The sequence below is a fragment of the Enhydra lutris genome, unplaced genomic scaffold, assembly GCF_002288905.1.
Source record: "Enhydra lutris kenyoni isolate GAN:26980312 unplaced genomic scaffold, ASM228890v2 scaffoldscaffold1, whole genome shotgun sequence".
Classification (NCBI taxonomy): domain Eukaryota; kingdom Metazoa; phylum Chordata; class Mammalia; order Carnivora; family Mustelidae; genus Enhydra; species Enhydra lutris.
Window position 1 is genome coordinate 2,021,533 of NW_019154085.1, and position 21,659 is coordinate 2,043,191.

Here is a 21,659-nt window from a genome sequence, read left to right on the forward strand (position 1 = left end):
ACCACTCAGACAAAACTTTCTCTTTATTTTACTTTATTGTCTTTATCAAAAGCTAACATAATCGGGCATCAACCGCGGCTCAATGTGCAGAATCAATACGTTAATGACGGTTCCACATGAGCTCTTTCTATGTGGTACAAGCGCTCTTACCAGGGCACACAATGGCAACTGCCAGCAACCCATGTCACACCGAAACAGAAACTGCTCCTCAAATATCAGGAATTATTTCAGAAAATGTTGAATGTCCAAGCAGCTGTATCTATCTGCTCTTACACAAGAGAATAATTTCCTTAAAGTCTAAAAAACTATATTCAGTCTCTCCTTAGAATTGCAAATGTATTGTATGTTTGAGAACTGAAACCTTGTTAAAGGTCAGCTTCTGACATGACATTAAACAATGCCTTGGGGTCAAGCATCTTGTTCAAATTTCACTTCTTCATCTTCCTTATTGATGGAAGCATTAATAATGGTCCATTGTGCGGTAGCTTTCTCACCCCTAACACCCAGCGTATTAAGAAATATTCACCTCAACTTGGTACAGTGAAAACTCCCCTTGCCTGCCCTGGAGTGAGGTCTAGAACAGCTCAGTCGATCAACACGTGAACAAAAACACACACTGCATATGAAATAGAAAAGAAGGTGGAGAAAGACAAAGGGAGCCCCACTGCTTAAAGCACTGTCTCATGTGCACGGGAAAATGTGTTCTGTTTCACTCCCTCGACAATGACGACGTTTTGGCTTGTTCTGATTCAAAGTAAGCAAAAGGAGTATCCGTGATTGATCAACATCAAATCTCAAAATCGATCACCTTCCAAATCCTGACCATATGGGAATACAATGAACTTTATTTTGGAAAGTTCAGGCAAATTCATGTGATACCGACAGTGTTGATTCCCAGCTCAGCTGAGAAAGGGATGATTTCACTTACTCTTGCTCCATCGTTTCCAGCTGTCCCTTCAGCGCCCTTTTCTCCTATGCCACCCTGGGGAGACACACAAAATGCCATTTACTCATTTAATTGTCTACTTCTCTCACATGGGGGGGAGCTTCATGTGGGCAGGGGCTTATCTCTTTTGATCATAGTTATATCCCCTTGAGCCTAGAACAGTGCCTGGCATTGTGTATTTTCTGAATAAATATAGGTATTGAAAGACAGAAAAAGAAAGAAAGAAAGAAAGAGAAGGAGGAAGGGAGGGAAGATTGACTTGTGACTTAGAATGGTAGAAGCAAAAGCCTGGCCAAGAAAAAATTTTCAGGAGGAATTTAGAAACTCTAAATGAATGAACTAAAACAAAACAAAACAAGCAAACAAACAAAAACAAAACAGAGACTTACTCTGTCACCCTTGGGGCCTGGAGTTCCTGCAATTCCTCTCTCTCCTGGCATACCTTGAAGTCCCGGTGGGCCTGTATCTCCGGGGGTCCCTGATGGTCCTGGACTGCCCTAAAATGAACCAACAATAAGGAACCTCACCGATACGGTATTAAGATTGAGCCACATGAGATTTCTCTGCTGGTAAGACAAAAAGAGTGGAATATCAGAGATTTCATATGGTTCAACTTAGTGTTTATATTTTTTCATTTGTGAAAATTATCTCTGAGCTCATTTTTTGGAATCAAAAAAACTTTGCCTTTCTAATCATTGGTCTATGTTTTCAACTTTTTTCCTTGGGGAAATTGAGCACCAAGTCAAATACAAACAATGGTTGCCTTCCTTTCTCCCTGACAACATCATGCGGGGCCTGATAAAGGAAGGGGACGTTACTTTTAGACAGTATTTCACTCTCACTAAAGAAGACGTGCTATTAAGCTTGCCTACAGGCTAAGTAAGTGATTAAATGGAAGCCGATCCTAGGTAATCACTCTGGACCTTGAAAATGTAAGGGATCTAATGTTATACGACCATGAAAAACTCTACCTTAATTGTTTATACCGAAATTGAGCACCCGTCTTCTACCAATCTGAAATGTCTCCCAAAGGAAATGGGACTGATTTTTGCCTCATGATGTATTTTACTTTCAGATTTCTAAGATGACGTACTTTCTTACGGTTAGTAAGAGGACCATGAGACAAAAAAACCCGGAGTGTATAATCAGGAACATCTCTTTATAAGTTATATGGATACCTATTAATTGTCTCTGCTCATTAATGGAAGCCACTAGTAAAATTATGTAAATAAATATTAGGAATGGGTTTTCATATGAGAATGTATCACTATGTGCACGAAACCATAAATCCTATCACAGAGAAGAGAATTCATTCAGCTGCCTCCTTAATGCCAAGGAAAAAGCCTAGTAGTGCTTATTAAATACTTGTTGAAGAAGGAAATTACATAATCGAATTTTCTCGCAACAAGAGAAACCATTCTAGTTCCATCATGTGCTTATTAGGCTGTAGCTCCTGGAACATTCTGAAGCGCCCAGTTCACTGCCATACTTACTTTGGGACCGTCCGGGCCGTGGCCCCCAGCCATTCCCTTCTCACCAGGCAGCCCCGTTATTCCCGGTTCTCCTCTCTCCCCTGGGTTTCCGCGCTCTCCCTAGTGCAACACAGGGATGTCAAACAATCAGCAACTGTTGTGAAAGTGGGTTAAAAACGTTTCTGGAAATCCGCAAAACTGCTTCTACTAGAGAAAAACTGAGAAATGAGCAACTATTGAGGTTCATTTTTCTAATTTAGTGATAAGAAATGAACTTGAAGTAAGAACATGTTATTTCACGGCATAGACTTTCCTCGTAAGATTAATTTTCATCAAGGAAAAGAATTTTAATTCTTAAAATAAAGCTCAGCTTATGAGAAAAGATTTTTTTTTTAACTGAAAGCAATGGAAATAAAGTTAATAGCGAAAGAGAAAATACTCACTCTGGGTCCTAATGGGCCAACTGCTCCAGGATCTCCAGGAACTCCCTAGAAGATATAATTTAAAAAAATTTCAAGATATGCTTTGAGCTAAATTTTGGGTATTTATTAGAAATCTTTCCATACCACACATCTAATTTCTTTTAATGTACTATTAGAGGTTTGAATAAACCCATAATAATGAGGAAAGAAAAATGTGTATACTTTTAAAAATGAGGGGATATCCCACACATTGGATGGAAATTATTTTTCCAGAAAAAAAAAAGTTTATTAAAGCTGAATGCTTGATTTTGGGCAATGAAGACATGCAAAACATTATCTCACAAATAGAGCACACTGATCTTTTTAGAGACAACTATATATAATAATTTTATTTCCTAATGTGAAAAAAATTTAATAGAGGAAACAGAAATAAAAACCAACAAGGAGCTGATTTCTTAAACATAACTGGTTCGACTCAATTTAGTAAATATTTCCACTGACCATACACTATGGACAACAGTCCCTGGGAATTGTGGGTTCAAACTAGTGTAGTCATGACTATGTCACAAGTTTCAGTCTGTTCTTAACTAAAAGAAAGTTTGTCAACAAGTCCGAAACCTCTCTCTTTGATTAAAAATAATAACTAATGACAAAGAAAGCTGTTGTGCAGAAGCCACTGTCATCGACTGGGATGAAAACTAATTTAGAAGTTGGGTTGGCCCTCAATGTGAAGTTTTAAGAAAAATTTAATCAAATTATTTATCTCTTATTTTCCTTTTTATGTATGCTAATAGGCAATATGTGGTTTAAAAGAAAACCAAAGTACAAACACATCTGGGAGTTCTTTCAATAATATTTTATCTCATAGAAAACATTGTGGTAGCTTAATCAACATTATGTGGTGTTTTGTAGGAATGTTTAAGTAATGGTGCATCTTGCAACTTCTAAATATGATATGGCTTGCAATTTTGTGGCAGATAGTGCACTAAATTTTGGACAAAGTAGCCCGTGTCTGATCGTTTGGATGAGAACAGATACCTATGGTCACTAAAACCACTACCCTCTATGTTTACAAAACCACGAATGTTAATCTCAGTATATGCAGTACGTTTGCTTCCGTGGTAATCCCCCATCATGAGAAATTTCCACGAGTGTCACAGGAGAGTTCTCTCGGGCACGTGGACATGTATCTCCCCTTCAGAGCCGTCAGTGTCTATCCTCCATCCCCGACCCAGGATGATGCAGGGGACAGGAAACACAGAGAAGCAAGTGCTGTCCTGGGACAGTAACATCACACCCTCCAGAACGGAGGACTAGCATTTCCTCCGCACGTAGCAGCAGCCACAAGCTGGTGGCAGTCACACTAGGACATCACTGCTGCTAGTGACTTAGTGACCCACCTTTTAGGTCGGTTCCTCAAATAAGCCTTGCCTTTTACTTAAAAAAAGAAACAAAACGAAAACCGTATCAAGGGGGCCTCCAGTTTTATCCCCTGCAATGTACCGTCCTCCATTTGGTGTGATCTGCCAAAAACCCAAATCTGGTGACACTACTCCCTGCTTAAAGGCCCTTCATCACCTCCCATTAGAAGAATCCGAAAGGATGACATTCGACGTCAGACTTCCCATAATCTGGCTCCTGATTTACCGTCCAGCCTCACCTCCACGCGAATTTATTCTCTGCATTCCTGACTTAGCAACCTTTTCAGCGCCTTCATTTGACCAACAAAACCTTTGCACCTGCTGCACTCATCTCCCTTCCTTCCTCTCCCATTACTCATAAAAGATATTACTTTGCCTGGGAAACTTTTCCTAAATCCCCATGTCTGAATTTGGTGCATCTTCTATGTTTCCACACACGTAGTACCTCCCCAGAAACTCTCTATCTCCTACCATGATGTAATGTAAAGTTCATGTCCATCTGGTTCAATTGGTTAGGGCCAGAGCTCAAGACACCTAAGCACACAGTACCCAGCAAATACCTGCTGAATGGTTAAATGAATGAATGAATCACTCACAGAAAAATAAATTAACTGATGTCCTGGTAAAATAATAGAAATAAAATAATATCTGTTTATAGCCATTTATAAAGCTTCAAGTAAAACTCGGTAGTTATGAGAAGACACATCTCTAGCGATTACAAACAGTCTTGGGAAACAGGCCAGTATTCACAAATTATACCCGCTGTGTCACTTTGGAAAGTCACCTAACATCTCTGTGCCTCATTTTCCTCATCTGAAAAACAGGCATCATATAGTACCTACATGTATAGGGTTGTTTTGAGGATTCAAAGAGATTACATTTATAAAGCAAACCAGAACAGAACTTCACATATAATAATAAATGATATTATGGGCAAGCAATTTTTATTATTGCTATTATTATTATTATTACTTTAAATAAACTTACCTGATCTCCTGGCTTTCCACCTTCCCCAGGAGGCCCTGGAGGACCAGGAAGCCCCTAAAGGAAAAGGAAGAAAATAAAATTGTGAATTTGTCAAAATTTAATAGGTCACTAGTGTTCACAGTTTACCTTTTATAATTCATGCAGGTTCCATGACTATACATTCAAGCAAAAGATATTGTTTAAAGACAAGGAAAACAGAACAAGAAAACTCTGTCTTATACCATAATGCAGCAACGGTCAGTTTATAGGTTTAGATTTTCATTTGGACACACGTAAGAAGAAAAAAGATAAGAATCTAACGGGAGATTCTTAACATTTGTCAAGTTTTTATGGGTCTGAAAGCAATATTTTAGGTTGCTAGTATAGTACTGAAAGTCACTCCTGAAAGTTTCTTTTTAATCAAATGATTATCCATTATTAATTTCCCATACAATATATTTAGATAAATCACGAAAATTTATTCAACAAAAAATTTAAGACATTGTGTCTATAAAACTGAATCAACCTTAAAATTGTTCAATAAAACTTATCAAAAACATTTCATAATGTTTAATTTGTTAACAATTTTAGATTTTGATCAGTTTTTCGGGGTAAGTCTGTTCCTTCTCTTTGAACAGAAATGTTGGGTTTTATCCATTTTATTTATTTACTAAAAGAAGAATGACTTTTTTGAAAATTGTAGAATTTCACATCATTTGACCATATCTTTTTATATTTTAAAAAAGCAATTTAATTAATGGGAGAAACCATGGAAAAGTGGATTCATGCCTACCTGAAAGCCAGTGGGGCCCGGAGGTCCCTGTTCTCCTCTCTCCCCAGCTAGACCCTAAGTCATGAAGGAAAGAAAGTCATGAGTAGAGTCTGACCTTCATACCTGCTTCTGGTGTATGCGACCTACTATGAGTATTGATATTTGCCTGTTTTCTTTCTTTTTTTTTTTTAAAGATTTTTTTATTTATTCATTTGACAGATAGAGATCACAAGTAGGTAGAGAGACAGGCAGAGAGAGAGGAGGAAGCAGGCTCCCCGCTGAGCAGAGAGCCCGATGCGGGGCTCGATCCCAGGACCCTGGGATCATGACCTGAGCCGAAGGCAGAGGCTTTAACCCACTGAGCCACCCAGGTGCCCCTATTTGCCTGTTTTCTAATCACGTTTCCATTCTAGCCAGATAACGAGCGAGCATTATAATGAAGTTGTTGAACGGTGTTGTTGGAAGTCCGTGCTGCTGAGAAAGTATCCTCTAAAGCTGACATAGACACTGACAACATATGTTCATTTCTTGATCCAAACGTAAAATGTCTAGAGCCAACCATAAAATTGGGTGGGAAAACTGGATAAGTTGAACCTGGAAAAATTCATTACTTTTACATAACTAATCTAAGCAGGCAATACAAGTATCTCCTGCTTTTCCAAAGTTCGTGCTGTAACACTTCACTTTTATGAAAGATCTGTATTAGTCTTCTGCTAACGGAAAGACGTCCGAAGAGAATTTTTGCTTTTATGAAAAAAGGCGAAAAGCAAAAAAAAAAAAAAAAACCCAAAACATTCAGCATTTGTTTTGCTGTGAGCTGTCACAGAAGCAGGGCACCCCTGGCAGCGAGAGGGGCCCCCACGAGCTCCTGCCTGGAGAACCACACTCGCATCTCGACATCAAGCCGCCATAGCGCGGAACTGTGTCTGTGAGCATCTGAGTTTTATCTACATTTATTTGTGCATCTGTTAGGGCAAGATATGTCCTAAGGTATTAGAAAAGCCTAGGAGAGGCTCTTTTTGGAGTCTGGGAATTTTAAGAAAAATGTCCATATAAACTAGTGATAATTGCTTTTTGGCTTTATACCATTTCAGCTTATAAAGTTTTCACAGGAACATCTACTTTCAGATAATGAGGGAAACCTGTGTCTCTATTCCAATATTCCAACTTATTTCTCCGTGTCATAAAAAATATTAATCAAGGGGCACCTGGGTGGCTTAGTGGGTTAAAGCCTCTGCCTTCGGCTCAGGTCAGGATCCCAGGGTCTTGGGATCAAGCCCCACATCAGGCTCTCTGCTCGGCAGGAAGCCTGCTTCCCCCCTCCCCCGCCTGCCTCTCTGCCTACTTGTGATCTCTGTCTGTCAAATAAATAAGTAAAATCTTTAAAAAATATTATCAATAAAAGTACAAAATATTTGTCAAAAATTTGTCAAAACATTTGTAAAACCGATTTTCCTCAGTTGACACATTCTTCAACACTTAAAGATGATGAGGTAGGTTTTACCATCAACATTTTAAAAAAGTTTAAAACGAAAAGTCCAATCGCTCCATTTAAAAAGGCAGAAGGTACCCACACAGGAATCAAAATGAAAGATTATAACTGAAATTCTTCAATCCTGCACTTTCTTACTTACTTCCTCTGAAAATTACTCATAAGTAAAGTCTTGGACAAACATGAAAAATGCAATGGGAATACATTCTCGTGGAAAGATCACATACCGGGGGGCCCACAGGACCAGAAGGACCAACTTCACCATCTTTTCCAGGAGCTCCCTAATATCACACAGAGATAATATGTAAAGTGGGGCCACAAGACATTTGGATAATTTCATATATATATATATATATATATATATATATTTCCCCCTTTGGCAGAAAATGTATACTTACCCTCTGCCCAGGAACACCAGCATTTCCTGCCTCTCCAGGTTTTCCAGGGTCACCCTAAAGAAAAATTAGAAACCATTTAAACGTCAGTCAATCTGCTCAAAACACGGCTGCTTGAAGTGAGGGTCGTGATGAGATAGCAAACCTATCACACATGTACTCACACTGCTACCTTTGGGGCCTGGGAGACCCATGCTGCCCGGCTGTCCTCTGATTCCTATGGAGCCTGGAGGACCTGGCCGGCCGTCCTCCCCAGGAGCACCCTACAAAGTTGACAGGAGCAAAGTAAGTTTTATGTAAATTCTCTCTAAATAGTCATCACTTGTCTTTCCGTACTTACAAAAGTTACATAAGTTTTAAATTATCCTTCACCCTTTACTCAGTGAATCAGAATAGTTGAGTGTTTAAAAAAAACCTGCTGAAGTATTTTGAGTATTGAGAACAGAGATTTCACTCTTCTTCTATACACAAACCTCAACTTCGCATCTCCTTACACTCTCATTCTCACGGGGAAAAATTTTCATTCTTCTTTAATTTACTCTAGCTTGTGGTAATGAAAATTTGGTACTTCTTTTTCACATTTTTGGTATAAAGGAAGGGCCCAGAGTATGTGAGCTGTCCAAAGTCAGACCTACCTATCTTTAAACCTATACAATTGGGAGGATATCAAGAAATAAGAATGTTTCTAATAGACAAATTTGACCAATGCTGGAGGAATACATAATTTCAACTTTTTCCGCTGATGTTAGAGAAGTAATTTCAATCTCAAGCATTGGTATCAATTAAATTTGATCAGTTTCTGGTGAATTTTAAAATATCAAGATCCTATGAATTTGCTCCAGCATTTTAAACATGTCTGTATCATCAGCATCCCCCCAATTAAAAACATTGACCTCAAACAAACATCTCATCGTTTAAGTTGTAGGTCTATTGAGAAATACTGAGGATTATGGGCTTTTAATTTATTTATTTTAAGTAGGCTCCACATGGGGCTTGAACTCATGCCCTGAGATCAAAACCCGAGCTGAAATCATGAGCTGGACGCTTAAACAACTGAGCCACCCAGGCCCCCTCGGGAGATTTATGTAAATTACTTACCAAAGGCCCAAGTTTTCCTTCAGGACCTTGAACTCCAGGATTTCCTGTCAGACCCTGAAAATTAAAAGCATTTGTCATGTTGTCGCTAACTTGCAACTGAGGTAAAGAGTCATGAGAGTAAAAATAGCACCGTGTTCAAAGGACCCAGTTCCACTGTGCAACGCCCATTCTCAGTGGCCTTCTCTAGGCAAACTCACAGGCTGGTCACGGGCCTTGGCCAGCATGGCTTTGGAAGGACACAGGGCAGAAACACAGCGTGCCACAGGCAGCACCATGTGGGACTTCACCGGGGGAGCCCTCACAGCACAGCCTCTCACAGTGCAGAGGTCACATGTGAGGAAAGGAGTCTACACAGCGGGCACAGGAGGCGCTCTGGCTTAGAAATCTCACTTAACCAGCATTTGTTACAGCGCCGTGAACACAGTATGCCGATCCTAGCCAGGGGAGCCTTACTAGTCATGCCAAACTCAGGCCTAGTTACTTTAAACTCAGGACACCCAAAGCTATGCCTCCCACTAGGTTTTTATAATCCGTGGCCCTCCCAGTCCAAATGTGGTCAACACTCAGGGGTCATTTTCACTGTAAGCAGCGGTGACTGCTCATTCAGATGGCGTTCCAACTCTATCAGGTATCCAGCGAAGAATTTCTAGGAAAATGTCGGTTTCCCATGCAGAAGAAGGAAGGGCTATCATAGACTTTTACTCATATCTTGAACACTGGGTTCAAGATTATGTGGAGCCAAATGTATATTTCCATCCGACAACTTTTTGTATAATTCCCTTCTCTTTGAGGAGCACTGCTGGCAACAGAATATGAGAGGAATTTCACAGTCCAAAAAATGAATTTTCAAGTGACATTTGGTCAAAAACAAATTTATCAGGAATTCTCTCTGCCAAAAGCCAAATAAATTATTCGTCAGCAAGTAAAGAAAAAGTAAATATTGACAAACAGGGTTTTTCTTTCATGTCAAGGGGCAAAATGATGAATGCATACGTCTTTGAGAAAGGGAGACTAGAAATGACTGTATTTTCCATACATGAAAAATAACAAACCAGTATTTTAAAAACAGTGAATCAGGTCAAAATTGTAAAAAAAAAAGACATGCTCCCACTTGTCAAGACCAGCTCAGTTAGACAGTCCTTTTGCTGAGCTCTGAGGAGCAGTTCTCTTGGGTTAATGTAGCAAATGGCTGTGTTCTTACCCGAGCACCGGGCAGCCCAGGTTCACCTGGCCGTCCTGGGTCCCCTTGACCTCCTTTAGGTCCAGAAGAACCCACAGGACCCCTCTCTCCTTGAGCCCCCTGTTCCAATGCAAAGCAGAATGTGTCAGAAAAAAAACAATGCAGGAAAATAAAAGGAAAGAAATACGAAATTTATGTTTTACAAATCAAAGCACTAGCATACCATACAAATACTTTGTCAAGTACTTACAAAGTTACAAAAAGTATCACTACATATTCTGTTCTCATTTGTCTTTATTAAAGAAGAGTGACTTTCACTGTTGGCTAAAGAAAATTATATTTCAATTACCACTCCGATAATCTAGAGTTGGGAAAAAAACACCAAAACTTTAGAGTCTGAATTTCTAGATAAAGGAAAAAGTCTCTATATCAGCTAAAGTAAAGGTGTGTGACCTTTTCTTCTCAGCACCATCTGGAGAAGGTCTGAAAACAAACTTCTACATACTTCCAACCATTCTCGTCCTTCCTAGCCCTCTATAATACAGAAACCAGCCCTCTGCAGGGGGATTTGACATTAAGCTTGACATCTGTGTCTGACTCCTTTCTGGATCTGTACCCACGTGGACCCGAGCCAGATCACTACTCTGGACAGTAGCATCATCGTCACCATGTAGCGCCTGCCACGTGAGCGTCACCATTGATGGGATAACCTCACCTTTGGTCCAGGTAAACCATCAGAGCCCGGGAAACCACGATTGCCAGGAGCACCCTGCAAATGACCAACAGGTGACTCTTAATTATTGTTGATGTTCTTGAGATGTATAACCAGTAGGTAACTTTTATTTTTAGTATTATAAGGTTTTAGGAGCCATGATCAACCCAACATGACAGTAGATAAGTATAAGAGGAAAAAAAGAAAAAAAAAAAAAAAAAACTCGAGTACATGGAAAGAAATTTTAAATTTTGGAGAATGTACAAGTACTGAGCCAAAAATTATTCAAGTTCAGAACTATACTAACGATTCACTGTAAAATTACACATGGAGGAAAACTGTCATCTAGATATGAGCACCATCTATCACCATCCAAGTGTCAATGGTAACGCCGTTTGTAGTGTCTTCTGTGTGAAGAACCTTGCATCCTCTGAAAGCCTCTGTACACGTAGCGGGATAACATTGTCCCTTTCGCCTGCTTCATCCCACTCCAGCCGCAGCAACCTCTTCTAGCTTCTAAAATCATCAGCCCTCCTGGCCTGGTGGTTTAGGATTTCCTGGTCCCTCTGCTGACAACATGCTTTCTTCCAAGTTCTCCTGCTGGCTCATCCGCGCCGTCAGGCGTCAGCTAAACTGTCATCTTCCCAAAGGACCCGCCCTGACCACCTAATCTAGTGTTACATGCCGTCACACGCTCACAGCTGCTCTCTACCACGTCCCTGCGATTTCCCAGTGTACACAGTACCTAGTAAAGCGTAGAATTACATTTTGTTTGCCTGTTGACTTGTTTACTGTTTACCTCCCCACTGGAATAAACTACTGTTTACTAGCCCAAGCATGAGGCTGGCGCCACCGCCGTCTTTTTCACTGAGTACCAACATATCAACTACATGCCAACATATCAACTACGTGCCAGCGCATCAAACGGGCACAATGTAGTTGTTCAATCAGCATTAGTTGAATGAATGCGTGAGCAACAATTGAACAGTCGCTTCCGTGAATCCACAGACAACCATACTGAACTGCTCGATGCACTTGCAAGCATTTCTTTTAACTGTTCGAGCTTTCCTTACCAACTCAAAACTTACCCATGTAATTCCCCCGCAACCCTAAGAATTTGTTGTATTATTCAAATTTTACCCTTTCTCCCATTGGGCCTGGAGGACCGACTGTTCCGGGGTCACCTCGGGGACCTCTTTTCCCTTCTTCACCAGCTGGGCCTATTGGACCCTGAATACCATGCGGCCCCTGTTAAAAACAGAAGGAAGTTTTCAGAAAGAGCCCGAGTCCAAGGGAGTTACAGTCAAAAGCTTCATTTAATGAAGTCAGTTACAAATTTAAAACTATAGTAAACTGTTTCCATCCAAAGATATATTCCTTATTGTTATTATTTGAAATACTTGAGCACTTTGATCTGTGAACTCCTGGACAATACTCACACTCTTCTTATCATTTCAGGAAAAAAATGAAACCTTACTGGTTCGCCTTTTGGGCCAGCTTCTCCTTTGAAACCTGGAACTCCTGGATCACCCTAAAATAAAAGTATGAATAGTTATGAGAACCAGGACAGTTAGCCAGTCCCATCTGCTTTAATTAATTAAAGTGGGCCTTGGAAACTTTCCACAGCTGAGTCTGTATTACCATTTTTTTAATTTTGCAAATCTTGTAGAATGTATGTGAAATTTTATAAAACAGTATAATTAGGTAGCAGTTTCTCTGTTTTACAGTGGTCCTTAAGAGACTTACTTTTAAAATCTTGCTGTTTTATCACACATCCTAGAACACTTAGAATTATTCAATTACTGCAATTTGCTGACTAAAATTAGAACTAACAATAATAACGTCTACAGATAAATCTATTTCAGGTTTATTTTAGGAAATAGACTTATTTACCCAGAAGCAAAATAATTTTATATTTATGTTCTCTTTTTTGACAGTTTGACAACTTCAAATAGGACATTTCATCTTTGGAGTGCTCTGGGGTTTTGTGTATGTGTGTCTTTAAATACCAGTTAAACTTGTGGGAAACAGATTGCTAAATTGAGAACATGATAAAATCGAATGAGAAGTATCTGCAACACTGTTTTAATAAGTCTGTCACCAACATACAAAAGGATTTATTAGCATAACCAAGTTACTTGGAACAGAATTCAAAGTACTTGTTTTAGGCAGTGCTAAGAAAAAAAAGTTTTAATTTTTACATATCAAGCTAAAACTATAATAAGCACAACTTTACAATGTGTTTATTTCTTATGCACTTATCATAACATTTTTTCTAATAAATAATTTTACAAAATGGTAGGATCAGTCTTCAAGAATTAGCTGTTGGACCCAATTTTCACCATGTTGTCATGATAACCTCCACCTTTCTTCGCACTGGCTTGCAAAAATATTTCCATAATGGTTATTATTCAACTACGGATAAGATTCTATGAGGTTAACCATGAAGTCACGACCTTACTATTTTATATAAAAAACCCACTACAATCCAACACAAGGCAGTAATGTTCTCCTTTGAATTTAAACACCTAACCTGTACAACGACATTCGGCTTCCACTCTACAAAGATTCCCATCTTCAGTTGCCTCGTTTAGACAAGCCACATAATCTATGTTTCATTGCATCTCGTTGAGTGCTATTTTTCTTGGTGACCTTAGCTGGATTGTACTAATGGATGATTGTTATTTTAGAGGATGTTACCGGCTGGCCTCGAATTCCTGGAGGTCCCGTGCTACCCTGAGGTCCTGGAGATCCGGGGGGCCCTGATAAGCCAGGAGGACCAGAGGTGCCAGGAGAGCCCTAACAGAGTGAAAGAGCGACATGATGAGCAGAGATCCACGTAGAAGCCTATGGTCAACGTCCAAAAGATTATGTCTGTTTGAGCTTTGCGTGGATGAATGCAGTTAGTTACCTACCGTTGGGCCTTTGGCACCAGGTGTCCCATCAGTTCCTACCACGCCCTAAAAGACACATGAAAAGTTTATAAGACATTAAGCCATATCTAGGGTGGTCGTTGGATGTCTTCCCATATTCCAAAAGAGGCAGAAATTTATCGTAAAAAATCAAACACCATTATATCATAAAATTCACTTTTATAACGAATTCCCTTTTCCATAAAATAGATTAAATTTTGCAGAGTTGACAAGAGAGATTTTTTTTAAAATTAGTTGCCAACATTCAGAATTCAAAGAAGATAAATTAAAATAGATTGCCTTCATTCTGATGTTATAAAACATGTCGAGCTTTCTATTAAGAGCATCGCTCCTAGCTGTCCTAGGAACTTACGGGAAGACCTTGAGAGCCGACTGGACCTGGTGGCCCAGTTTCACCTCTTTGCCCCTGGGGACCTTCGGGGCCTCTTGCTCCAGTGGGACCTGCTTCTCCCTAGCAGGGTACAAAAGGCATGTCAATTTAAGAAAAATATAAATGTGGTGTGGTTCAAGGTTTATTGCTTATTTGGAGCTTTACATCTTACACTCTAGTATTTAAAGGGGTCGTGAGCACAAATTGGTTTACAAGGGTGTGTGCCTAACCTAGCTTAAGGAGTGGGCTCACCTTCCTACCCTTCCGAGCGTGATGACGTCCTCAGCATTAACAGCAGCATCAAGGGGTCAAGGTTACCTGATAGCCACCCTTATTTCAACCCACGATAGACGCCCAGATAGTAAATAAAATACAGTTGCCTAATTAAGTTTTAATTCAGATAAATAACAATTAATTTAAGTATAAGTTTGTTGCAGGTAATATTAGGGTCATATCTATACTAAAAATTTCTTTTTATTTATCTGAGATTTAAACCTAAGTGGGTTTCTGTATCTTATACAATATATTAGGTCCCTATATAGATCAAATCCTAGAGGACCTTAACCTGGAACATTAGAACTAAAAGTCTAAGCCTCAGGGTGTTCATTAGTGCCAATAAAACACATAAAATCCCTGTTGAATCCCTGAAATACAAAGAAGTGGATATGGAAGTTTATTCTTCATCCAGAAAACCAGAGCTCATGGAAGAATTTAACAGATATAGGAAAATCCTGGCCAAAAACGAAGATCTAGGAATTTTTTGTTTGGGGAGGAAGGGAAAAGATAGGCAAAGAATTTCTGAGAAAAACAGTTTTGCAAAATGACTTTTTAAGCAGTTTTCAATAGCCAAGAGCCAGGGCTAGTAACCCCAGGAGGAGAAGGAGGTCTGCAGAGTAAACTATTATATAAATTGTTGTTCTAACGAGGTCTTAGCTAGATGCTCCCCCAGGAGCAGAAACCACTTTCTTCTAAGTCCTAGTCCTGGACATTGTGCATCTTCTATCCTTAATTCTCTGGCCAGAGCTCAGTTTGAGGGTGGAGGGTCTCACAGGCAGGGGGAAGGGATTTTGCATATTTTGGTCAGGGAGCATAGGGAGGACTGGCCTCCATGGCCTGGGTCTGTAGCAGCAGGACTAGGATTTAGGGGAGCAGATCGGAAACAGAGGGGACCTCAGGAAGGTCCCAGGAGCTCCAGTGCACAGTGAGTTCTCAATGAAAGGAGGGGTTGGCGAGTGGAATGACATAGGCATCGTTTTAGAGCAGCCGCACCTCTGGGGCCCAGAGGGTACAGACAGCATTAGCGAGAGCCTGAAGAGTAATTTGACTTGATGATGCTCACATTTCAGAGTATCTGCAATGTCAGCTATGGACTTTGTCGTTGTTGTTGTTTGTTTCAAACAACAGTTCAAAGCCTGTTTGAGTAGCACTCCCCACAAGAAGCCTGGACCTCTACTGAGGACATCACTTATCCTTCAACAAAATTCCATGAGAAGAAGTGAGGTGATTGCCACAGCCATAGTCACGAATCCGGTGAGCAAATCCCTTCTTTGGGAGGAAGGAAATTATTGCCAAGGGGAAGCTGGGTGTGAGGGGTAGTCAAAGGTATTGTGTTGTTTAACATTTGAAGTTTTCTGAATGTATTCACTAATTTAACTAATATAATCTTAATAACCTCCTGCTTTAATCCTTGAATTTATCATCCAAAATGCTGGAAGAACAAACTGTGACTCCTGACAAATGTAAATCATCCCAACAGAATACTTTAATCCATTCCCACGTGGAAAGCCAAAGAGCCTCCCTGACTATTCCTCTAATGGTTGCGTAAATCATAGGGGCAGGGCGAGGAGTGAAGGCCAGCGTTGTGTCAGAGAACAGCCTTTCGACAACGTCTGATTTATTTTAACCTCCTATTGTTTAGAACATTCTGCTGTTTATTACTGCCAGACACCGTATCCAGGAACAGACTTCCAATTCAGACTAAGTTCTTATTCCCTGCAGCTGTTAGAGTTGTCTAGACCGGCGTTCTAACGCAACAGACTCTTTGATATTACAATTGTTTGATGCTATTGTTGATATTACAATTGTTGTAATTCTCTTTTAATAACACATTGTTTAGTGATCTCATTTTTAAATTTTTACAGTTTTTTTTCCCTACCATAATAGACGCTGAGAATACTCTAGGTTTTTTCCTTAGTTAAGCAACCTCCATACAATTAACAAAATGTCATTCCTCACTTCAGCATTCGTATAATCAAGTAATTCTTGTAACCAAGAGCTAAATATATTAACATTTTACCTTCATCCCAGGATTTCCCGGAAAACCAGATGATCCAGGTATCCCAAGAGGACCCTATTAAAAGAAACCAGAAAAGTGATCAGATGTGGTTTTTAATCAATATCTAATTGAGTCATCTTTCATTTTTCGACGACATTCTGTATGTTGACACATAAGAATAATCCACTGAGTACTTTCAAATCACAAAGATGATGTCATTTTATAATAAGTACCTTCCGACATTGATAGGGAATAGAGCTAAAAGTTATGTCCAGCGGTATTAAATGCTTGTGGTAGTGTATTAGAGAATAAGTCAGTCACAAACACAAATTGAAACCATTGCTTCCTGAGAGATGTACTTTCTTTGTGCTAATCAAGGAATTCAGTTTTTAGAAAGTCAGGTTTTGTACCAAAATCTAGAACTGCACTTTATAAAAATGATGCTTAAGAATCATGTGGGTGTTTAGGAGTGATGTTTTTCCAGGCCGATATGTGAACATTTGTAACTCTCCCATATCTGGGGAGGCGCGCAGAGTCGAGGCCGCTGACTCAATGGCCAGACTGAGAGGAGGTGAGTGGGTGTAAGAGGAATTCCCTTCCAGCTCGTCCTGATTCTTCCTTGAGGACTGTGATGTCATCCCATCCATTTTGTAGTAATAAAATCCCTTTTAAATGAGTCTTATGTTTTCCTCCTATCTTCTTGTTTCCTCTGTTTGAAGAACAAGGCAGGACACATGCTAAGGGGAAATCATTTCAAATCTGATGTACCATCCTCGAATTTCCCTGAACTCACCATGTTTTTTTCATCTATCCATCATACAGACCATGCTGTATTCCTGCTCATTCTGTATCTCATCTTTCAAGGTTTAGCTTGAAAGTTCTCCTAAGTCTTCCTTAATTAATATCTGTATCTCACTATAGGTGGAGGTACAGCAAGGTTCCTATACTTGAACTTCAAGTTACACTCTACAACACAGCCCTTAGCAACAGCACCATGCTACGACAGGAATCGATAGGTCTCTCTTCCTTGATACACAAGGCAGTTCCAAAGACAAGTACTGCGTGTCTATCACCATTTTATTCTCGGTGTCGGGGATACAGTGGGTGCTCTGCATGTGTTCGTGAATGCGCCAACGGACCAGTACAGGGATGAATGAGGATGAAAGTCGTGCAGCTCACCATTGGCCCAGGCTTCCCAGGCATACCGTGTGTACCTCGTTGTCCCTAATTAGGAACAAAAGAGACAAGATAAAATTACATTTTCTATAGTATTTGCTCATAATTCATTTGTCGGATAAAAATTTCCCTGTTAGAAACTGAAGAACAAATATGAAAGTTAATTGACAACAATCTCAAACAGCAATAAAAATACATCTGAGTACAACACTGATAAGGTAGAATAAATACATCTATCCTGGGGCGCCTGGGTGGCTCAGTGGGTTAAGCCTCTGCCTTCGGCTCAGGTCATGATCCCGGGGTCCTGGGATTGAGTCCCGCATCGGGCTCTCTGCTCAGCAGGGAGCCTGCTTCCCTTCCTCTCTCTGCCTGCCTCTCTGCCTACTTGTGCTCTTTCTGTGTCAAATAAATAAATAAGTAAAAATCTTTATTTAAAAAAAAATACATCTATCCTTACAACAATGACAAAGAAAAATCAAGATTGAGAAAATGGAACTGATTAAAATGATCCTTTTCCTTGAATGTATGACTTTCAATCAAAGGAGCTCAGAGACAATGAAATTTTGTACACTTCAGTCTTTCTAATAGGCAGGTTAACTCAGAAGAGGAATGTGCTCCTTGTAAAAACAGTAAAAAAACAAGGCGCACGCACACACACACACGCACGCACACAGAGGGAATTAAGCAGCAGTGAAGGCTCCGGTGACCATCTCGGAGGTCCTTCAGCACTGAAGCAATCGCTCTACCACCGCTGGAAGTGCTGCAGGCCGATGGCTCACAGTCAAGACCCTCCCGCACACCACCCGTGGCCTACGGCTCACAGTCAAGACCCTCCCGCACACCGCCCGTGGCTAAGGAGGCAGCCCTCCGAGGTTACGCTTCTTCTAAGGCAACGCAGTAGTACAAAGGATTGGCCCCCCATTCAAGACCAGAGTGATGAGCCATCCCAGCCCCGCAGTTCTCATGAAACCGGGAACTCATGGAGCCTGGGGTCTTTGTTGTAATTGCCATACAGCTTAAATCCTCCCTGCGACAAATCCTGCTTTTTATTCATTTCTTCACAAATGTAGCTTCTGAGAACAATTCCTAATAAATTTCCTGCATGTAAGTCTTTGCTCTGATGCTGTTTCCTAGGAAAACTGACCTGACACCCTAATACCGTTGTCACCAGAAGGAGTGTAAGAAAGCAGGCTATAAAATGGGATTTAAGGCTGGATTCCTCACTGACCAGCTTGTGACGGATGAAGCATGACTTGCTCTTGACAGCCTGTGATGATGCCCCAATAAATATTGTCTCCAGTGGCAAACTGAGATGGGGCAAAAGTGTAAGAGAAAGGGCTGTGGGTACAACAGCTCAGGAACTTGCAAAGGACATGAAGAAACAGCAATTATAAAGCTGATGGAATTGCATGGATCTCGTGGAATGAAGACACGGGAGAGAGACACTGAAAGGATAAGGGTGATGTATCATCAGTAAAGGACTCCTTGGAAGCACTCTCAAATATTGTAATCTTCTACAATCAGAAGAAAGAAAAAAACTGAAGATTGGGCCCAGGACTTGATAAAGCTTCAAGAGCTCTTGAGAAGGTTGAATTCTAAAACAAGAAAGTCTGTTATGCCCTATGGTCAGGGCCCTTGATTGGAAAGAATGGAATTTGGCACCAGGATAGTCTAAGAACTCTGACATCTCAACTCTGAAGTCTGTGGGTCTGTGGAAATCCCCACCATTCCCATCATTAACAGCTTATTCTTCCTCGCGTAAAGATAATGCGGAAGCCTCTATCTTACCTGACAACACATGCAACTGCCATGAGCACCTGTCCCTGCGGCTCGGCCACCAGACCAATAACCAGCATCGAGTCACAAAATAACTGAGCCGAGGAAAAGCTGCTTCTGATAAAAGAGGGAAGATACACACCAAAGGAGCTACATCACATCCTTTACATCACGTAGAGGTAGAATCCAACAAAGAATGTGTGGGAGTAGGTCCTGAGGGTACCAGATCGTGAGGCAAAGGACACAAAGTGGAGAACTTTAATAATATGGAAATACTTTTCCACAATACACATTCAACACTCTGATAAAGATTCTGAGAAATGGTGTTAACCTGGGAGATGGTTTAGAAAGGGCAGCATCCCGCAGTGAGTGAGGTAGAAATGTCAGAGCTGCCTTGGCAGATGGTAGAATAGAGCACAGAGAAGTGAACGTATAAGACCAGACGTGTCACGTAAGGACGGATGAGCAACAGCCGACTATACTCTACAGTGGGTTCAAGTTTCCGGAGGACACTTTGTCTCCAAAGGGATAAGCAAGGGCCTCGTGAGAGGGTCTCACTTCTGCACAACCAGGGCCCTGAATTTAGTACTATTGAGAAATGCTAAAGTGGCTAGGGGTCCCAGCAAGGGATGCTGTAAACCTGAGATTCTAACATTAATGGGGATAACAAGATCTCGTAATAATAGAGGCTGGTGCCGTCCTTAATTGTCCAAATTAAAGCAAACGATGAACTGCAGGGCTGAAATGTTAGCAAGTATGGCCTGACCTTCAAGGGGCTGTGAAGAGAATCAATAGAACGTGCCCCTCCCTACCAGGTTCAAGGTGTACAGGCAGCAAAGGCACTTCTCGAGCTATACATGTAAAATAAATCACAGGGTGTTTTACAAGGTGAGCTTGGGTGGCTCAGTGGGTTAAGCCTCTGCCTTCAGCACAGGTCATGATCTCAGGGTCCTGGGTTCAGGCCCCACATCAGGCTCCCTGCTCATCGGGGAGCCTGCTTCTCCCACCCTGTGTCCCTCCCCTCTGGCTCACACGCTCTCTCTCTCTCATGAATAAATAAAATTTAAAAAATAATAATAAAACAAATCAAAGACAGATGACCAGGAAACTCAGCTCTTCAGAAGGGTACACTCGGCACTTACCTTTTAGGATTGTGATGAATATGAAATAAAGCATGGAAGGACGCTTGACATACGATAACTGCTTGATAAGTGGCACCGATTATCATAATTTTATTACTATTCTGAATTTTATATTTTTTCCATGGACCGTATTCCATGCTGCTATGAGTCTTTAATAATTTTCTTAACTTTGGCATTAATATAAGTAGGCAACAAACGAACTGTGGTCATATGTGATGTCGACATTAACAGAAACTACATAAACGGTGCGCAGGAACTCCCTGTGCTACCTTTGCAACTTTTCTGTAAACATAAATTTATTTCAGAATAAAAAGCAAGGATAAAAGCTGACAAACTAAAAAGTAGGCAGCAGTACTATATTCTCATTTAAAAGAGAATATTCGGTTCGTTTGAGAGAGTTGAAGTACACATACTTACAGGAGCCCCTTGTGGCCCAAGCCTCCCTCTTTCTCCTGGCATTCCCCTCGGACCCTATGGATGAGAGAGAAAAAACACCTCTGAAGCATTTATTTGAATTCTACGGTAGTTTGACTACATCACTCAGTTCAGTGGAGACTCACTATAATCGGCCACAAACGGTAGTATTTCCAGGGGCGATTTGGGGTATGAAAAGATCTCTGCCCGTGGAGATACATTACCTACTGCCTCTTATGTAAATAGATTTCACTTAATGTACCTATAATGGGCCAAATCTACAACAATCCTGATTTGAACACTAACTAAAGAAAAAGAGTAAGAGCCTTCAATGGTTAAGAACAATGAAACGCAAGAGGCCTTTGCTATTCAAGGGTACAATTCTCTGAATGTGCTTGTCCGTCAACTGGTAATCAAGATTACATTATCCATTAACATATTTTCTCCATGTCGTTTCATTTCTCTTTATATGGTCTAAACCGGGAAAAAAACAAAAAACAAAAAACAAAAACAAAGAATTAAATTAATACATACCATTGGACCCATGGCACCCATTGGACCAGTAGGGCCAGCTTCGCCCTAAAGCAAAACGAGATTACATTATAGTGTGAAAAACCTACAACGGATACTCAAATCACTGTTTCCAAGTATATGTCATTTTAAAGGTGTATTTTCAATCTGAGCATTTGGAAGACGT

At 40.5% G+C, this 21,659-nt stretch overlaps 1 protein-coding gene across 1 annotated transcript in view; it reads right to left on the reverse strand.

The window, feature by feature from the left end:
- Window positions 1–21,659, reverse strand: part of LOC111141519 (collagen type V alpha 2 chain) — a 137,611-nt gene that overhangs the window by 22,498 nt on the left and 93,454 nt on the right. The window contains exons 15-35 of the mRNA XM_022494132.1: window positions 21,497–21,541; window positions 20,966–21,019; window positions 17,634–17,678; window positions 16,476–16,529; window positions 14,162–14,260; window positions 13,792–13,836; window positions 13,577–13,675; window positions 12,354–12,407; window positions 12,017–12,124; window positions 10,880–10,933; window positions 10,186–10,284; window positions 8,985–9,038; window positions 8,051–8,149; window positions 7,890–7,943; window positions 7,719–7,772; window positions 6,021–6,074; window positions 5,249–5,302; window positions 2,862–2,906; window positions 2,440–2,538; window positions 1,336–1,443; window positions 929–982 (exon numbers count right to left, since the gene is read on the reverse strand). Of these exons, the coding sequence (XP_022349840.1) occupies window positions 929–982; window positions 1,336–1,443; window positions 2,440–2,538; window positions 2,862–2,906; window positions 5,249–5,302; window positions 6,021–6,074; window positions 7,719–7,772; window positions 7,890–7,943; window positions 8,051–8,149; window positions 8,985–9,038; window positions 10,186–10,284; window positions 10,880–10,933; window positions 12,017–12,124; window positions 12,354–12,407; window positions 13,577–13,675; window positions 13,792–13,836; window positions 14,162–14,260; window positions 16,476–16,529; window positions 17,634–17,678; window positions 20,966–21,019; window positions 21,497–21,541 (1,431 nt within the window). The remainder of the gene's footprint in view (window positions 1–928; window positions 983–1,335; window positions 1,444–2,439; window positions 2,539–2,861; window positions 2,907–5,248; window positions 5,303–6,020; window positions 6,075–7,718; window positions 7,773–7,889; window positions 7,944–8,050; window positions 8,150–8,984; window positions 9,039–10,185; window positions 10,285–10,879; window positions 10,934–12,016; window positions 12,125–12,353; window positions 12,408–13,576; window positions 13,676–13,791; window positions 13,837–14,161; window positions 14,261–16,475; window positions 16,530–17,633; window positions 17,679–20,965; window positions 21,020–21,496; window positions 21,542–21,659) is intronic.